General features: G+C 39.3%; 1 protein-coding gene across 1 annotated transcript in view; it reads left to right on the forward strand.

The window, feature by feature from the left end:
- Positions 1-16,531, forward strand: part of st18 (ST18 C2H2C-type zinc finger transcription factor) — a 153,511-nt gene that overhangs the window by 100,595 nt on the left and 36,385 nt on the right. Inside the window, exons 11-12 of the mRNA XM_048596120.1 lie at positions 3,405-3,520; positions 8,219-8,281. Of these exons, the coding sequence (XP_048452077.1) occupies positions 3,405-3,520; positions 8,219-8,281 (179 nt within the window). The remainder of the gene's footprint in view (positions 1-3,404; positions 3,521-8,218; positions 8,282-16,531) is intronic.

The following is a 16,531-nucleotide window of genomic DNA, read 5'->3' on the forward strand; positions in this document are numbered from 1 at the left end:
TCACCGGACCCGAGATGTTAACTCTGTTTTCTCCTTCACAGATGCTGCCAGACCTGCTGAGCTTTTCCAACAACTTTGTTTTTGTTCGTGATTCCGAGAAAACTTGACAGAGTAGATCTCAAAGGATGTTTCCATGCATGTGGGAATCTAGATCTAGGAGCCATTGTTTCAAAATAAGAAGTTTCCCATTTAAGCAGATTACATGAATATAACATGTCCTCAATTTGACCCTGTGAACTTTCCTCTTGGAAAATTGCCCTGTTAAATTTCAGCAGCAAAATTGTTCTGCATTTTGCGTACAAAATGAATCTGCAAAATACGAATATTTTTTTTCTAGCGTTTGCAATGAAACAATCATTTGTGTTACATTCTTTAGTACTAGTACAGCTTGTAACTGCGAACTTGATTATTTCTATATCAATTTTGTGCTTTTTTTTATATATATCAATGACGTTTTTCCAAGCAGCTAGATTACTACTTTACTTACTAGAACTTGCCGGAACCTGCTCCAGAATGATTAATTTGAGATAGTTATTAAAGGATTAAAGATCATCTGCAATCTTTAAAATTTGTCAGAGCTAGTCATCAATTGGAGTTCCAGGATTACAGTTGCATTTGGAGCAACAAGAAAAAAATACATTACATTGGCAAATGTTGTTCCAAAAAATAATCTTCAAAGTAGTGTAACCCCTTTAATACATTACAGTAGATCACATATGTATTTTGATTAATAACAGTTGTAGGCCTTTTTAATGCAGAACATAGACATAGAAGTGGATGAAAATGGAACCCTTGATTTAAGCATGAACAAGAATAGGAACCGGGACAAAGTTGCCACTCTCATCTCTGCAGCAAGTACACCGGAACCTCCCCCCTCTTACCTAAACAGTATCTTGATAACTCCTCAGTACTACCAAGCATTGTGCGAGCAAGAAGGATGGGACACACCTGTCAACTACACTAAAGCACAGATACATAAGGAAGAAGAGAAAGAGGTAACTCAGAAGGGTTTCTTTTTGATCATTTGTGTAAGCTGTTGGAGGTTGCAATTGTCAGCTACTTTAATGTGGACTAAACTTGACATATTAACAGAATCATGTTAGATAAATCAAGTGATTTTGAATTAATTTGATTTTATTTATTGTCACGTGTACCTAAGTGTAAAGCCTTGTTTACAAGCACTACAGGCAGATCATAGTAAATAAGGACATACAGATCATAGGGTGAAAATGAAACTTAAACAGAGGCATACAGGTTACATCGCACAGAGGATGCGCTAGGCAATATCAACATTAGCAAGATCAGCATTATTTGAAGTTAGAGACTCCATTCGTCAGTCTAACAATGGCTGGGAAGAAGCTGTTCCTGAACAAGCTGGTGCTTGTGTTCAAGCTTCTGTATCTTCTGCCTGACAAAAGAGGTTGCAGGAGAGCATTACAGGGGTGTGATGAGTCTTTGATGATGTTGGCAGCCTTTCCACAGCAACAAGCCATGTAAATGGAGTCCATGGATGGAAGGTTGGCTTCCGTGATGATCTGGGCTGTGCATACCACATTCTATAGTTTCTTACGGTCCCGGGCAGAGCAGCTGCTGTACCAGGCCGATAAGCACCTAGACAGTATGCTCTCTATAGTCCATCTTTAAAAGTTGGTGAAGGACCTTATGGACATGTCAAATTTCCTAAGCTGCCTGAGGAAGAAGAGGTATTGTTGTGCCTTCTTTACCATCGCATCTACATGGGAAATCCAAGACGGGGTTGTCAGTTATCATCACTCCTAGGAACTTGACTGTCTCCACTCTCTCAACCTCAGCTCCATTGATGTAGATGGGAGTGTGTTCTCCTCTTTTCTTTCTGAAGTCAATTATCAGTTTAGTTTTGCCGACGTTGAGAGAGAGGGTGTTTTCACTGCACCAAAACATCAAGCCCTCTGTTTTCTTTCTGTATTCCGACTCGTCGTTGTAAGATATCCATCCTACCATGGTGGTGTCATCAGCAAACTTGTAGATGGTGTCTGTTTGGAATTTGGCAACACAGTCGTGGGTGTACAGAGAGTACAGTAGGGGACTGAGGACGCATCTTTGTGGGCTCCAGTGTTGAGTGTTATCGTGGATGAAGCGCAGTTGTCTATCTTCACTAATTGCAGTCTGTGGGTCAGAAAGCTGAGGATCCAGTTACAGAGGGCAGAGCCAAGACTAAGATCTCGAAGTTTTGAGCTCAATCTGGAGGGGGTAAAGGTGTTGAAGGCGGAGCTGCAGCCATTGAGCATGAGTCTAATTTTGGGGGTGATTTAATCATCCGTTCCTCCCAGTGCTGCTAGTTGGGGTTCATCTCTGAAAATTACATCTGTAGCTCATTATTTTACATGTATCCATTTTTCCAATTTCCCTGTGCCACTGATCTCCACTGGAAAAGCTCAATTGTAGTGTATATGGGATCAGAAATTAATGCAAAATAATAGAGGTTAATGGCACTAACTGCTATTTATGCACAACTCAGATAACTTTTAAGGAGTGCAAAAGTGCAAAAATGCGAAAAAAAACTAGAAGTCACTGCCTGAGATGCACTACTCCGCCATAACCTGTGGAAAAATACCATCTCATTGGCTCATTCCCTATTTAAAAGTATTGTACACATGTAGTTCTTGTACTTATGTAATAACTTTGGACTAAGCTCATTACCAAAATTTGGTCCTGTCCATTTCATCTTTAGTAATCTATTTTAAACAGCATTCAGGTGCTTGAAATAAGCTCTTATAAATCTGGAGCCATGGTTTCAGTTACAATAAAATACAGCACATGAACAGGACTTTCAGCCCACCAAGCCTGTGCCGATTCCTAACCTTTATTTTGACCTGCTATTAATTGTCCATGTGCAGTGTCAATTCCTCTGTTCTGACATACCCTGTAGAGGGCACAACCCTATTTTGAAATTCCACTTGTAGCAACTTACTATACAAACTGAGATTAAATGTTCCAGGGAAAGTTTAATGAACATCAGATTTCTTTTTTGCGGTTACAGAAAATCCCAGGATTTACTGTTTCTATGTGTTTCTATGATATTGTAAATTTTATTTGTTAACATTCTAATAAACACCTTAGGTTGTTACTTTGGAACACTAGTGGCATTATATAAATGCATGTTACTTGTCTCAAATATAGAGGAATACCTACTAAGGTTTTAGTAAGTTTATATTTTTTCAACATTTCACTTTTTAAAGTTTGTTTAAAAATAATGTAAGCGTTTGTTCATGATAAATTTTACATTTAGTAATGTACCAATGTGTGTGAGCAGAAACTCAATTAAAAAAAACACTTTGCAAAACAAATAAAATGTTGGATAACAATTTGCACTGGATATTCTACTATATGTGCTTTTTTTATTATTTGATTTATTATGATTACAGAAAGAAGACATTGGCCCAGAGGAAGGTATGGAAGAAAGGAGATACCCTGGTGAGGTTACTGTTGCAAGTTCACAGTCCAAAGTTCTGAACAAAGATTCAAAGAAAGAGCTCATAACGTAAGTCATGACCTACCAGCATACAAAGACATGTATCCATCATTTAAAAAGAATGAATATTACAGATACAAAGTGATGGGGATGAATTGACTTTGGGGAGGTGATATATAAGGGGTCAAAGCAAATTAGAAGCCTTTTTTTGTTTACATTGTTTTCAAATCAATGGGGCGACTCGGTAGCTCAGTGGTTAGCACTACTACCTCACAGTGCCGGGGACCTGGGTTTGATTCCACCCTTGTGTGTCTTTCTATGTGGAGTTTGCACATTCTCCCCGTGTCTGTGTGGGTTTCCTGAGGGTGCTCTGGTTTCCTCCCACAGGCCAAAAATATGCAGGTTAGGTGGAGGCCATGCTAAAATGCTCATAGTGTCCAGGGATGTGCAGGCTAGGTAGATTAGCCAGAGGAAATGCAGGATTACAAGGATTGGGTCTGGGTGGGATGCTCTTCGGAGGGTTGGTGTGAATCTGATGGGCCAAATGGCCTACTTCCACACTTCCCACTATTTAGGACTTTACAATTCATTGTCATCTATTTTTTATAGTTGTGCATCTACTCCAGTGAGGTTTTTTTGGCAAAAGAAAAAGAACTGGGGAGAAAGTGGAAGGATTTAAAGTCTTTTGTCAAATAAAAATATACTGCACATGCGCATCATTGTGTGTGGCATTTCTATTCTAAGCTTCCATTTGAATGCCTCCTTGCTGATATGTAAATGAGTCAAAAACTGCCTGAGTGCAGTTTTGCATCATTTTAAGCATCAATGAACTTGCTTTGGTGTTCTGTACACCAAAGACGTTTCAGATGTTGTATAAGATAATGGTTTTGATAGAATTAATATTGACAATGTATTAGCTCCATTCGATGTGTTGAAGTTACAAGCAGTTTTTCAGTGAAGACAAGGATTTCTCCATGAGCCATCATAGGGAGCAGATACATCCTTAGAGCTCCTGAGGGTCCTAGTAATTACGCCTGACTAGTAATATAAGTTGTATTTCAAAAACATAATCCCTACAGTGTGGACACAGTTCAGTCGGTCCATGCTGACCCTCTGAAGAGCATCCTACCCAGTCTAACACCCCTACCCTATCCCTGTAACCCTGCATTTCCCATGGCTAATCCACCCAACCTATATATCTCTGGACATTGGGGTAATTTAGCATGGCCAATCCACCTAACCTGTACATCTTTGGACTGTGGGAGGAAACCAGAGCACCCAGAGGGGACTCACGCAGACATAGGGAGAATGTGCAAACTCCACACAGTCATCTGAGGGTGGAATTGAACCCAAGTCCCTCATGCTGTGAGGCAGCAGTGCTAACCACTGAGGCACCATGCTGCCCCTTACTGCTTCCTGTACATACTGCTATCATGAAATAAACAATAAATGAACAGTGTGTCTTTTAGATTCACAAGTTCTCTATTCTCTAGCATTGATTATTAGACAGGGCTTAGACATAGTATACAGAAAAGAGGCTAAGTAGCAGTGAACAACCTCAAATAATTATTACCCTGTGCCACATACTGGTAGAGATGGCCGATATCGCGAGCTGCCAGTAGAGGTAATCAGGGCAACTACAGCAGCAGTATGTCAACTCACGTAATTTTATTTTAATGTAAAATGTATTGCAAACCAAGAATGTTTCAAAATAACTACAGTTTTTTTTAAAATAAAAACCTAAAGAACTGTGGATGCTGTAAATCAGGAACAAAAACAAAGTTGCTGGAAAAGCTCAGCAGGTGTGGCAGCATCTGTGAAGGAAAAAACAGAGCTAACATTTCGGGTCTGGTGTTCTGAGGAAGGGTCACCGGACCCGAAACTTTAACTCTGTTTTTTCCTTTACAGATGCTACCAGACCTGCTGAGGTTTTTTTTTGGCTGTGTGTGGTATATGTTAGAGGCATGTTCTATCAAATGACAAGTGATACTTTGTCATTTCCATCTGAGTCTACTTGTACATTTATCACAGCCTACTGATTACATTGTTTTAATGTTTAAACCTTCAATTTCTGTTATTGTTTAAATGCTTATATCCACTCCATGTCCTTTGATGGTTTGAAACAAAGCTTGTTTCTTTCAGTTCTTCATTTAATTATAGAAGCTTGATTGACAGAGATTCTGTTTTAGCTTTGATCATAAAATCATAAATGATTCCAGAACATAAGGAGATTACTCCTGATCACCTGTCATGCTGATGTTGCTTTCTGCAAGAACAAGAGATTCTACATTTTTGATTTCTCTATCAGTTCTTCAGTCACAATCTCACCTGAAACTCACGACTCAACTAATAAAGTCATTTTCACAAAAAAGCCAAACATTTATTTTTGTTTCAACATCTTTTAAAGAAGCCCAATTCCATTTTTGAGCCCAAATCATGGATTGGCAGAATGTTTGAAGGATTCAATACAAAATTTGAAAAATATCATACATGAAATCATACCTAACTAGTATACTCACAAAACAAATAGGTAAAAAAAGTTTGTAAAATTTCCTAATGTAACTCTACAGCACAACTGTTTCACAAATTGTAGCGTGCTTTGAATTTACGGAAATTGCTCTGCTTACACAAGGATGTCCCAACCATTATGTATTTAAAATTTAGAAAATTTGACTTACATTCAGTCCAAATGCTGATTTACACTCATCAATCCACCAGCACAGATTTCAAGGCTGAAACATCATGAGGAAATCTTTCACCATTTGCTGTCATCATTCAAATAAAGCCATAATACATAGGACCAGAAGTAGGCCATTCAGCCCATTGGGTCTGTTCTACCATTCAATTAATTCATGGTTGATCTAATAATCCTCAGCTGTACTTTACTTTTTCCTAATAATTTTTGATTACTTTATTGATTAAACCGTATCTATCTCAACTCTGATTATATATAATGACCCAGCCTCAAATGCCCTCTGTGGTAAAGGATTCCACTTCCCACTGCGAGAAGAAATTCTCATCTGCCTTATATGGGAAACGTCTTATTCTGAGATTATGTCCTCCAGTGCTAGATTCTCTCACAAGGAAAAACAACTTTGCCACATCTGCCAAGATGCTAAGTCCCCAAAGAATCTTGTATGTTTCAATAAGGTCACCTTTCATTCTTCTAAACTCCAGTGAGCACAGGCTCAACTTATTAAACCTCTCCTCATTAAGAAAACCCATCCATTACTAAGATCAACTTCTGTGGACTGCCTCCAATATCAGCATAACTTTACAAAACTGTTCTCAGTGTTCCAGCTATGATCTGAGTAGTGCCTTGTACAGTTTTAGCAACACTTCCGTATTTTTTATACTCCATTCACTTTGAAGTAAAGGCCAACATTCCATTTGTTTCCTATCAGCTGTTGAATTTGGATAATTTTTGATGATTTATGATGAGATGCCCCAAATCTCTCTGTGGTGTAGCTTTCTGTTGTCTTTCTCTATTTGAATAATACTCAGCTCCTCTATTCTTTCTGTCAAAATGCATGATCTCACATTTTCCCACATGACATTCCATTTGCCAAGGTTTTGCCCACTTGCTTAACCTGTCCATATTCTGCAGTGGATTCTTTGTGCCATCATCGCCACTCGGGTTCCCACCTACTTTTGTGTCATCAACAAACTTGGTACTTGCTTCCCTCATCCAAGTCAATAATATGTACTGGAAATAATTATGGCCCCGACAATGATCCCTGTGGCACTCAACTAATTACAGGTTACCATCCAGGTTTCCTCTGTTCCAACATCATCCTTCTATTAGTTAGCCAATTCTCAATGAGATATTAACTTAAGGATCTATCTGCACGCTCAGGTTGGCGTAAGCAATCCCGTGGTACTGTTTAAAGAAGAGCAGGGGAAATCCTGGTCAATGCTAAACTCTCCACCAAAATTGTCATTAGACGAACAGATTAATTGTTATCTCACTACTGTTTGTAGGACCTTGCTCTATGGAAATTAATTGCTGTATTTCCCTACAACAGTCATTTCATTTTAAACATACTCCTTGAGCAGCAAATCATTTTGCACCTTACAAGATCATGGAAAGTACACTAATAAATAGAAGTCTTAAGGTATTTATTTATTTTGAAATTATCATCTTCTAATTTCCAAGGGTATCACTAATTATTGTGAAGGTACTGCTGGAAACCATTGCCAGAATCTTGAGCTGCTTGTATATATTGAAACCCTTCTGATTTACAGATTTGCTTTCCGCCTTTCTGCAGGTGTAAAATAATCATTAGTGGATATCAAAAACTCTGTGGATACAAATGTTTTCCTTCAGAGTGTTAACAAAGTATTAATTATTCAGACTTTAGAGTTACCATTAAATGCAATGACAAAATATCAAATTATAGTACAAATTCTTAGTAGTGAAATTGTATCTTAACCACCTCCTTGGAATACTTAGGCATGGATATTTTTGACTTGAATAATTACAGTAAATCCTCTGTATCTGCAAAATCACAAATTATAAATTTGCCAATACGTACCAAAAACAAGTATCAACAAAAATCAACATCCACGGACAAAAAATCACCTAACTGCAATATTTTTAACCATTTTAACCTATTTTTAACTCTCGAATTTCATCATTTGCAGGGGTTCTTAGGAATGGAACCCCCACGGATGTGGAGTAATGACTACATCTTATTGAATGCCTAAAGATATTATTTCTCATGCTGTCAATTGGTATCATCTTTTTTTCATTATGCTCTTTCTTAGTTGCCCAACCCCAGGATGTGACGGTAGTGGCCATGTGACTGGAAATTATGCATCACACCGCAGGTATGTGAAAGCAGTTATCCTCATCCCAATATCTCGAAGAAACAGTGATTTCATGAAGTAGAAATCATAAATACTTTATCAACTGCTACATTGGTCTGAATTTTTCCATTTTTGAGTGAGATTCAATAAGCTCAGTCTGCCATCACCAGAATCTCTTTTGACTTTTCTCATGCTATCCTTTGCTCTTCATCTCATTAATTATGCAATCATTCTGTCTGGCGCTCGCCTTGTGGAGTCATGTAGCTGGAGACGTGGAATTGATCGCTGCTGCCAGGACTTTGCAATCCTCATGCTGCTGGATCCATTTTTAAACTATATCTCTACAGTGCTACAAGCTAGGAACTCATACTGTGGTCCTGCACCATTATCCTGAAGGAACTAACCCAGAAAGGCAAGTTAGCTCCTCAGTTCACCTGTAGGGGGCCAGAAGTGCTAATGGATGAGATGGTAGAAAGGATGGCAGTGTTCATTCCTGCTGACTGGTAAAACAGACCACACCACCAAACTTTGTGTACCTGGAAAAAGTCAGTAGTCCAAGTCAGTGCAGTTTTTCCAGAAAGAAGGTCACTGATCTTCTGCGCTCCTCATGGGATAAGTGACACCATCTCCTCTCTACTATTTCACACTCACAGGGCCTCCAGTCATTCAGACTCTGCTACTGCATGCACATCTCACCAAAGCTCGTGGGCTACAAACTCCCACTATTCCATGTATCAAGTGTACTCAATGGCTTTCACGCACCTCTTCCTGCCTTCTTCACTTCCTACTCACTGGGGACCTTAACATCTTACCAACTTCTGTATTATTAATAATAGTTTTCCCATAGTTTTCTATGCACAAGCATGACCTTGACCTTCCCATAGCTGGTCATTTTAACACAGCATCCTGCTTGCATGCACATTTGTCTGTCCTTGACATTCTACAATGGTCCTGTGAATCCCAGTGCAAACTGGAGGAACAACATCTCATCTTCAGACTAGGCACCTTACAACCTTCTGAACTTAATATTGAGTTCAAAACCTTCACATTGGGCACCCACTCCCATTCCTTCCCTTTCCTTTAGCTTTACATGTTATGTTCTCTGTCACCATGACCTCTACCCTCCTCCAACCACTCCAGTGAGACTGTCTGTCCTTTCCAGTCTAGCAGTTAGACACACCATTGTTCTGCCATTCCCACATTCCAATTACTTAATCTGCTCCATCAATATCCTTTCTACTGCTGCACTGCACCCTCCTTGTCCCCCACTATTGCATAAATGCTGTCCCCTCCACACTTCACGTCAGCTCTGATGAAGAGTCATCCAGACTTGAAACATTAGTTTGCTCTCACTCCATGGGTGCTGCCTGACCCGCTGTGATCTCCAGCATTTTTTGTTTTCAGTACAGATTCCCGCATCTGCAATAATTTGCTCCTATACAGTTTTCCCATGAACTCACCTCATATTGAATTCCTCCTTTATTTGTCTCATTTCTGGAAATAATGTCACAACCAGGATGAGAGAATGAAAACTATGCGATGAGGAAGGGGTGGACATAAGGCTCCTCATCCCAAATAAGCAAAAGATTTTGGAATTTGCCAGAGAAAAGCACAATCACTCATGAAGGGACACCAAGTCCTCCAAGGCCAAGCAACCCAGTGAACTTCATTGTATTCGGCTGTCCTGCTCTCCAATTACCACCAATGCCAACCCATTCTGAACATGCACAAACTCCTATCCCTCTTACTCAACTAATGTTATCTTTTCCACTATGTAGCCATAATGCATTCAGCCTCAAAAAGGTCAGCTGTGAATATCTTTAACTCCACTCAACTCAACATCTCACAACTCTGAGGAAGAAGCCTGTGAATCCTAGGAGGATGCACCAGCAAGGTTTTCATGTGCATCTTCCACCAATCCTAAGACCTTCACTTCGGTGGGTACGCTAGATTAGACTTAATGAACATATCACTAACATGACTCTGCCAGTCAAGGAAGAAATACCCCAGATTTCTGACACCTAGATCACTGCTGGAGCCCAAGCACGTGCTCAACCCCATGGCAGAAGATGACTGCATGGACTCAACCACACATCAAAATGCGCAGATAGGCAGAGGAATACCAGACATGTTTATGAATGGCAGTCATCAAACTAGATAAAAGGAGGTGGGAATGCATCAATGTTATCAGTTCTGCATTAGCTCCAGTGTGCTTCTGTTTGGTTGCTTCCATGGGTAGCTTGGCGACCGCCATGGAGATCCAGGTCCAACTGTGTGTTGAACAGATGTGTGTACAAACCTGCACATTATCAATATACTCTTAGTGATCAGCATTAGTGGTGAGGTCAGTGTGAGTCAATGGAGCCTGACCTCATTGCGTGTGTCCCTTCATCTCAAGGAGACAATGTGGTGCCAGAAAGCACCCATAGAAAAGAGGAACCATACACAGGACTCAAACTGAGGAGGGGGAGCTTGAATCTAGGCAGGACACTCTCTGCAAATTTGTTCCTCTTGCCCAAATGCCCTTGGAAATGAAGAACCCATCTTCCAAAATAGTTATGTCAAGTACAGAGTAGGCTCCTTTCAACCCAGCTGTAGATGTTGTGTTGCTCTAGGACAGAGTGATAGGGAAAGGGTAGAAAAACTTACTGAGGGAACATGAGTGAAGGTCATTGTAAGGTTTCTTGCACTTTTGTAAATACATATGAACTTGCACACATGTCTGCGTGAGTGAAATCTTCACTGTCAGATCTAGTGAAGGTGTTCCCATTTGAAAAATGAGCAGCTTCTTCAGGCATCCCAATGATGCAAGAAGTTGTAATGGGCAAGCATTTCTCATTTCTCATAAGCAACTGACTCCTTGACTGCAGATGGCCTCAGACATCAAGGATCCTTGAAATATGATATTGATGACTGTTGATGGGTATGGGATGTTCGATAATGCAGGACCCCTTTCCTGGGCTATGCTGCAAGGCCCAGTGGGACTGGTCCAGGCATCATCACCCTCACCCTGGTGAAAGCGTGCACAGCGTTGTATAGTTGTGCTGAGACTTATCAGAGAACTTAGTAAAAGTATTGTCAGCCGTGTTTGAAGCAGGCATCCTTGTCTCCCAGCAGCCCAAGGGTCAAGACTCTTGTATGGATGCAGGAACCAATGTGTTCTCTTGTGTTTAAGCATCATAGCAGCCTTTGGGCTATCTGGTGCAGACCTCCAAAATCTGATATCGATGGTCTCAGGTAAAGTGAAAATTGACAGGATGGAAGCTTTTTCTATCGATGAACTCAGTGGGTTGCTGAAAGGTCACTGTCAAAGCAATGTATATAATGCTCCATACCTGCAGGAACATAGTGCATTTTGATATTCATTTGAACTCAGTTGTCTATATCAAACATAAGATTGTCTTTTATTCTTGACTAGAACCTCAATAACTTTATTCATCCATTGTTCCTTAATCTTACCAGCCTTACCCTTCACTCTAACAGGAACATCATACCTCTGAACTCTAATCATCATATTCTTGAAGGCCTCCCACTTGTCAGACATCATTTTATCTGCAAGCAGACTACTCCAGTCAACTTTTGAAAGTTCATATCTCATACCATTAAAATTATCCTTACTTCACTTAAAAACTTTCATGGAAGGCTTATCCTTTTCCATAATCATTTTAAAAACTAAAAGAATTATGATCGCCAGACCCAGAATGTTCCCTTACTTTCACTTCAGTCGCCTGCCTTTCCTTATTGCCCTTTTGCTCCTTCCCTAGTAGGAACATCCACATGTTGATAATGAAACATTTCTTGAACATATTTGACAAATTTTTCATCGTCCAAACCTTTAACACTGTGATAGCCCCAGTCAATTTTTGGGAAATTGAAATCCTCCTTTATTACAACTATTTTATGCTCACATATACCTCAAATCTCTACGTATTTGTTTCTCAATTTCCTTCTGACTATTGACCTATAGTAAAATCCCATCAAGGTGATCTTTCTTATTTATAATTTCTATCCATATATTTTCACTGAATGATCCCTCAGAAATACCTTCTCTAGTTACAGCAGTCATGTTTTCTATAAGGGACCAAAAACACCACACCCGTTCCATTCTCACCTCCCATTCTGTCCTTCCTATAACATTTAAAACATTGAGCTGCCAGTCCTGCCCATCCATCAGTCAAGTTTCTGTAATAGCTTTGATGTCCCAATCCCAGGTTCCTAAACATGCACTAAGTTCATCAGCCTTACCTGTAAGACCGCTTGCATTGAAATAATTGCAATTTAGTTCTTCAGAGTTACCATGATCTCTGACTTTCTCTTGTCTTTCTGTTCTAATTGACTTGCTCTTTTCACATCCAAAACCTTCCTCATCAATCTTTCTCTTTGCACTGCTATTTAGAAATCCTCCAACCCACCTCTCTAGATAGATAAGTCTCCCTTAAAACAAATCTCCCTGCTAAGATATTGGTCCCTTTCCAGTTCAGGTTAAACCCATCCTTTTTGAACAGGTCATTTCTGGCCTGTGAAATATGGCCAAGAGAAATGTAACAGCAGTGATGTCTACTAAAAGGCTGCAGGGAAATGCCTGGTAACTGCAGACCCATGAGCCTAACATCTGTGGTGGTTAAATTGTTAGAGGGGATTCTGAGAGATACGATCCACAGGCATGTGGAGAGACAAGAACTCATTTGGGATAATCAGCATGACTTTGTGCATGGGAAACCATGTCTCATGAATTTGACTGAGTTTCTTGAAGGAGTGACCAAGAAAGTAGATGATGGTAGTGCAATAGACATTTGTTATATAGACTTTGACAAGATAAACATGGTAGGTTGTTGAGTAAGGTTAAATCTCAAGGGATCCCAGGAGAGCTGACTAAGTGGATACAAAATTGGTTTGAAGGTACAATAGAGAGGGTGCTGACAGAGGGTTGTTTTTCAGACTGGAGGCCTGTGACCAGTGGTGTGCCACAGGGATCAATGCTGGGTCCACTGTTATTCGTAATCTGTATAAATAATTTAGATGAGAATTTAAGAGGTATGGTTAGTAAGTTTGTGGATGATACCAAGACTGGTGTTGTAGTGGATAATGAGGAAGGTTATCTGTGAATGCAATGAGATCTTGATTAATTGAGCCAGTGGACTGAGGAATAGCAAGTTGAGTTTAATTTATATAAATGCAAGGTGTTGCATTTTGCTGGGTCAAACAAGGACAGGATTTACACAATCAATGATAGGGTCCTGGGGAGTGTTATAGAACAAAGAGATCTAGGGGTATAGGTTCATAGGTCCTTTAAAGTGGAGTCACAGATAGACAGGGTTGAGAAGAAGGCTTTCAGCGTGCTAGCTTTCTTCAGTCAGAGTGTTGAGTATAGCAGTTAGAATGTCTTGTTGCAGCTGTACAAGATATTGGTGAGGCTACGTTTGGAGTACTGCATGCAGTTCTAGGAAACCTACTATAGAAAGGATATTAGTAAACTAAAATGAGTACAGAAAAGATTTTCTAGAATGCTACCTAGACTGGAAGATTTGAGTTATCAAGAGAGGTTTGTCAGACGGGACTTTCTTCTCTGGACCACAGGAGACTGAGAGGTGACCTTATAGAGGTCTATAAAATCATGAGAGGCACAGATAAGGTAGATAGCCAATTTTTGCCATGGTAGGGGAGTCTAAAAGTAGAAAGCATAGGTTTAAGGTGAGAGGGGAGAGATACAACAGAGTCCAGTATGGCAATATTTTCACACAAAGGGTGGTGGTTGTCTGGAACAGACTGCCAGAGGTAGTGGTGGAAGCGAGTATGATTTCATCATCTAAGAAATATTTAGATAGGTACATGGATGGGATAGGTACAAAGAAACGCAGGCAAATGGGACTAGTTTAATTGTGGAAACTGAGCGGCATGGGCAAATTGAGCAGAAGAGCTTGTTTTCATGCTGTAGACCTCTATGACTCCATGACTCTAAATAAGGTGCATGCTTCACTGGGACAGTGAAATCCCAAGATATACAAACTACCCTTGAACCAAGCCCTTGCATACTTACAGTTCAGTGTGATAATGTGGCTGCTCTAAAGTTTTCCGGTATTAGGTATAAAAGGTGATGCAGAAACAGCAAACACAGGTTAGATTTTAAGTTAACATCAGGTTAGATATGTATCTGGCAGGACAAGAATGCAATTAATGCTAAAAATGTAATGATCATGATTGCTTAAACCCATAATGTTCATTTGTAGAAAACGAGTGAGAGGCACATAAAATGCAATTTGATAGCAGATGGGTAGCATTACTGAATCAGCAGATGCATGATTAATGCAGTTGCCCCTAGCAGAGGCTCAAATTCAAACAAATTTGCTCTTCCTTTGAAGCGAAAATAGTGATTTACTTCATCATTCTGCATGTCGTGGCAGCAATTTTATATTGTTATTATACAGTTGACATTGGGTCGAAGTTGTCAAGTTTTCAACTTTGTGTCTTTTTGTGTAAGTTGCAACCTCTGAACGAGACAGAGGGAACACCCCAACCCCTCACCCACCAAATAAAAAGGTGCAGAAATTCTGTCCATTATTATGTCTTGGTTTTTCCCTGATGTTATCACTGCGTGTACACTGGAAGTACTTATTCTTGAGTTGCAGTTTATTCTTCCACATGGGAGAGTTATGCTTTCGTAAGAGGAATTTATTTTTGTGCACTCTGTGTAATTGCACGCTTATTTTTGCTTCCAAAATTATTTCCATCTACAGTGATACAATATAATGGCCGAATGAGTTCCAGATTTGAATAAAGTGCACTGATGTGACATCACCTTGTGAAAATCATCTAATTTTTTTTGGGTCAAATGGATCTTCGAGGTCTTTTATAAATGTTAAATCATCATAGAATCCCTACAGTGTGGAAACAGGCCATTCGACACAACAAGTCCACACCATCCCTCCGAAGAGCATCCGACCCTGACTCATCCCCCTACCCCTGCATTTCCCCATGTCTAACCCACCTAATCTAAACATCCCTGGACACTACAGGCAATTTAGCATGGCCAATCCACCTACCCTGCACATCTTTGGACTGTGGGAGGAAACTGGAGCACCCAGAGGAAACCCATGCAAACTCCACACAGACACTCACCCAAGGCTAGAATCGAACCTGGGTAATTAAAATGTAGTTCATCAAAAAATTTTGACAGAAACAAAAGCTCAGATATGATTCCTGAAAGCATTTAAATTTTACTGACCAGGAATACAGTATACCTGCAGATACATATAATAGATGTGTTCAAGGTATAGTGCTGATGAACAACCTGAAGTTATAGTCTTGCTAACAATACATGGTTTTCTGTAGCTGCTGCTCTCATACACAAGTGTGGACAACCACAACCTGGATCACAAGTTAGGAAAATGATTTGCACAAAATATGCATAATTTCTCCATTATGTGTTCTGCCAGCAACTGTATCTTTTAGAAACAGAAAATTGGCCTGCGGTTTGTGGCTAAATTAAAAACTGCTCTCTTGTAAGCTGCATATTTGTTTTCAAAATGTCTCAAGTGGCTGTTGTGCTTATCTAACTGGACACACTGCAATAATATCGCATGTTTGTGATTTTGAAAGAACTACATCTGAATCTTAAATGATTTAAATTGAGTTTTCTCTAGGAGTTTATCCATTGAGCGAAAAGCCACAAATATCTTTTTTCCCCCAGTAAATTGGAACCTATTCTGTTTCTATAAACAATAAAAAATGATATTTATGAACATCATTATTAAAACATACATAATGTATAAAGAAATGAGTCCAATTTAGTTTTTATTTGTATGGTAAAAATTTGCTTTAGTTGTATCGTGCCCAAGTTTGTGGCAGCATATTGGTAGCAGATTGTGCAATCTTGCAGACGGTAGAAAATTTGTTGCCAGGCTTAATTTTAAAAATGTCATATGAAAAAAAAGTGTTTATTAAAAATACTGTACTTCCAATACTAACAGAAAAATATGTGTATGGTATTGAAACACAATTAGTATCTACGAAATTCTGTTATATCCTACATTGTAATAATATATTAATTCAAGGAAATTAAAAGATACATCCTTTTATGTATCCATTATCGCATTATTTAAAAAAAAATCTTCTTCCAGTTTCTTGGTAACCATATAAATTTTCAAAAGGACTAACAAATAATAATGATTATTTCAGTGAAGAATTGAAATCTGGATAATTTAACTTCATGTGCTCCAAATTGTGAATTTACTTTAGTGTGCCAAAGGTAAGTACTGACAATCAAGTAAGAAG

Source organism: Rhincodon typus, chromosome 4 (genome assembly GCF_021869965.1).
Source record: "Rhincodon typus isolate 14 chromosome 4, sRhiTyp1.1, whole genome shotgun sequence".
NCBI classification, from domain to species: domain Eukaryota; kingdom Metazoa; phylum Chordata; class Chondrichthyes; order Orectolobiformes; family Rhincodontidae; genus Rhincodon; species Rhincodon typus.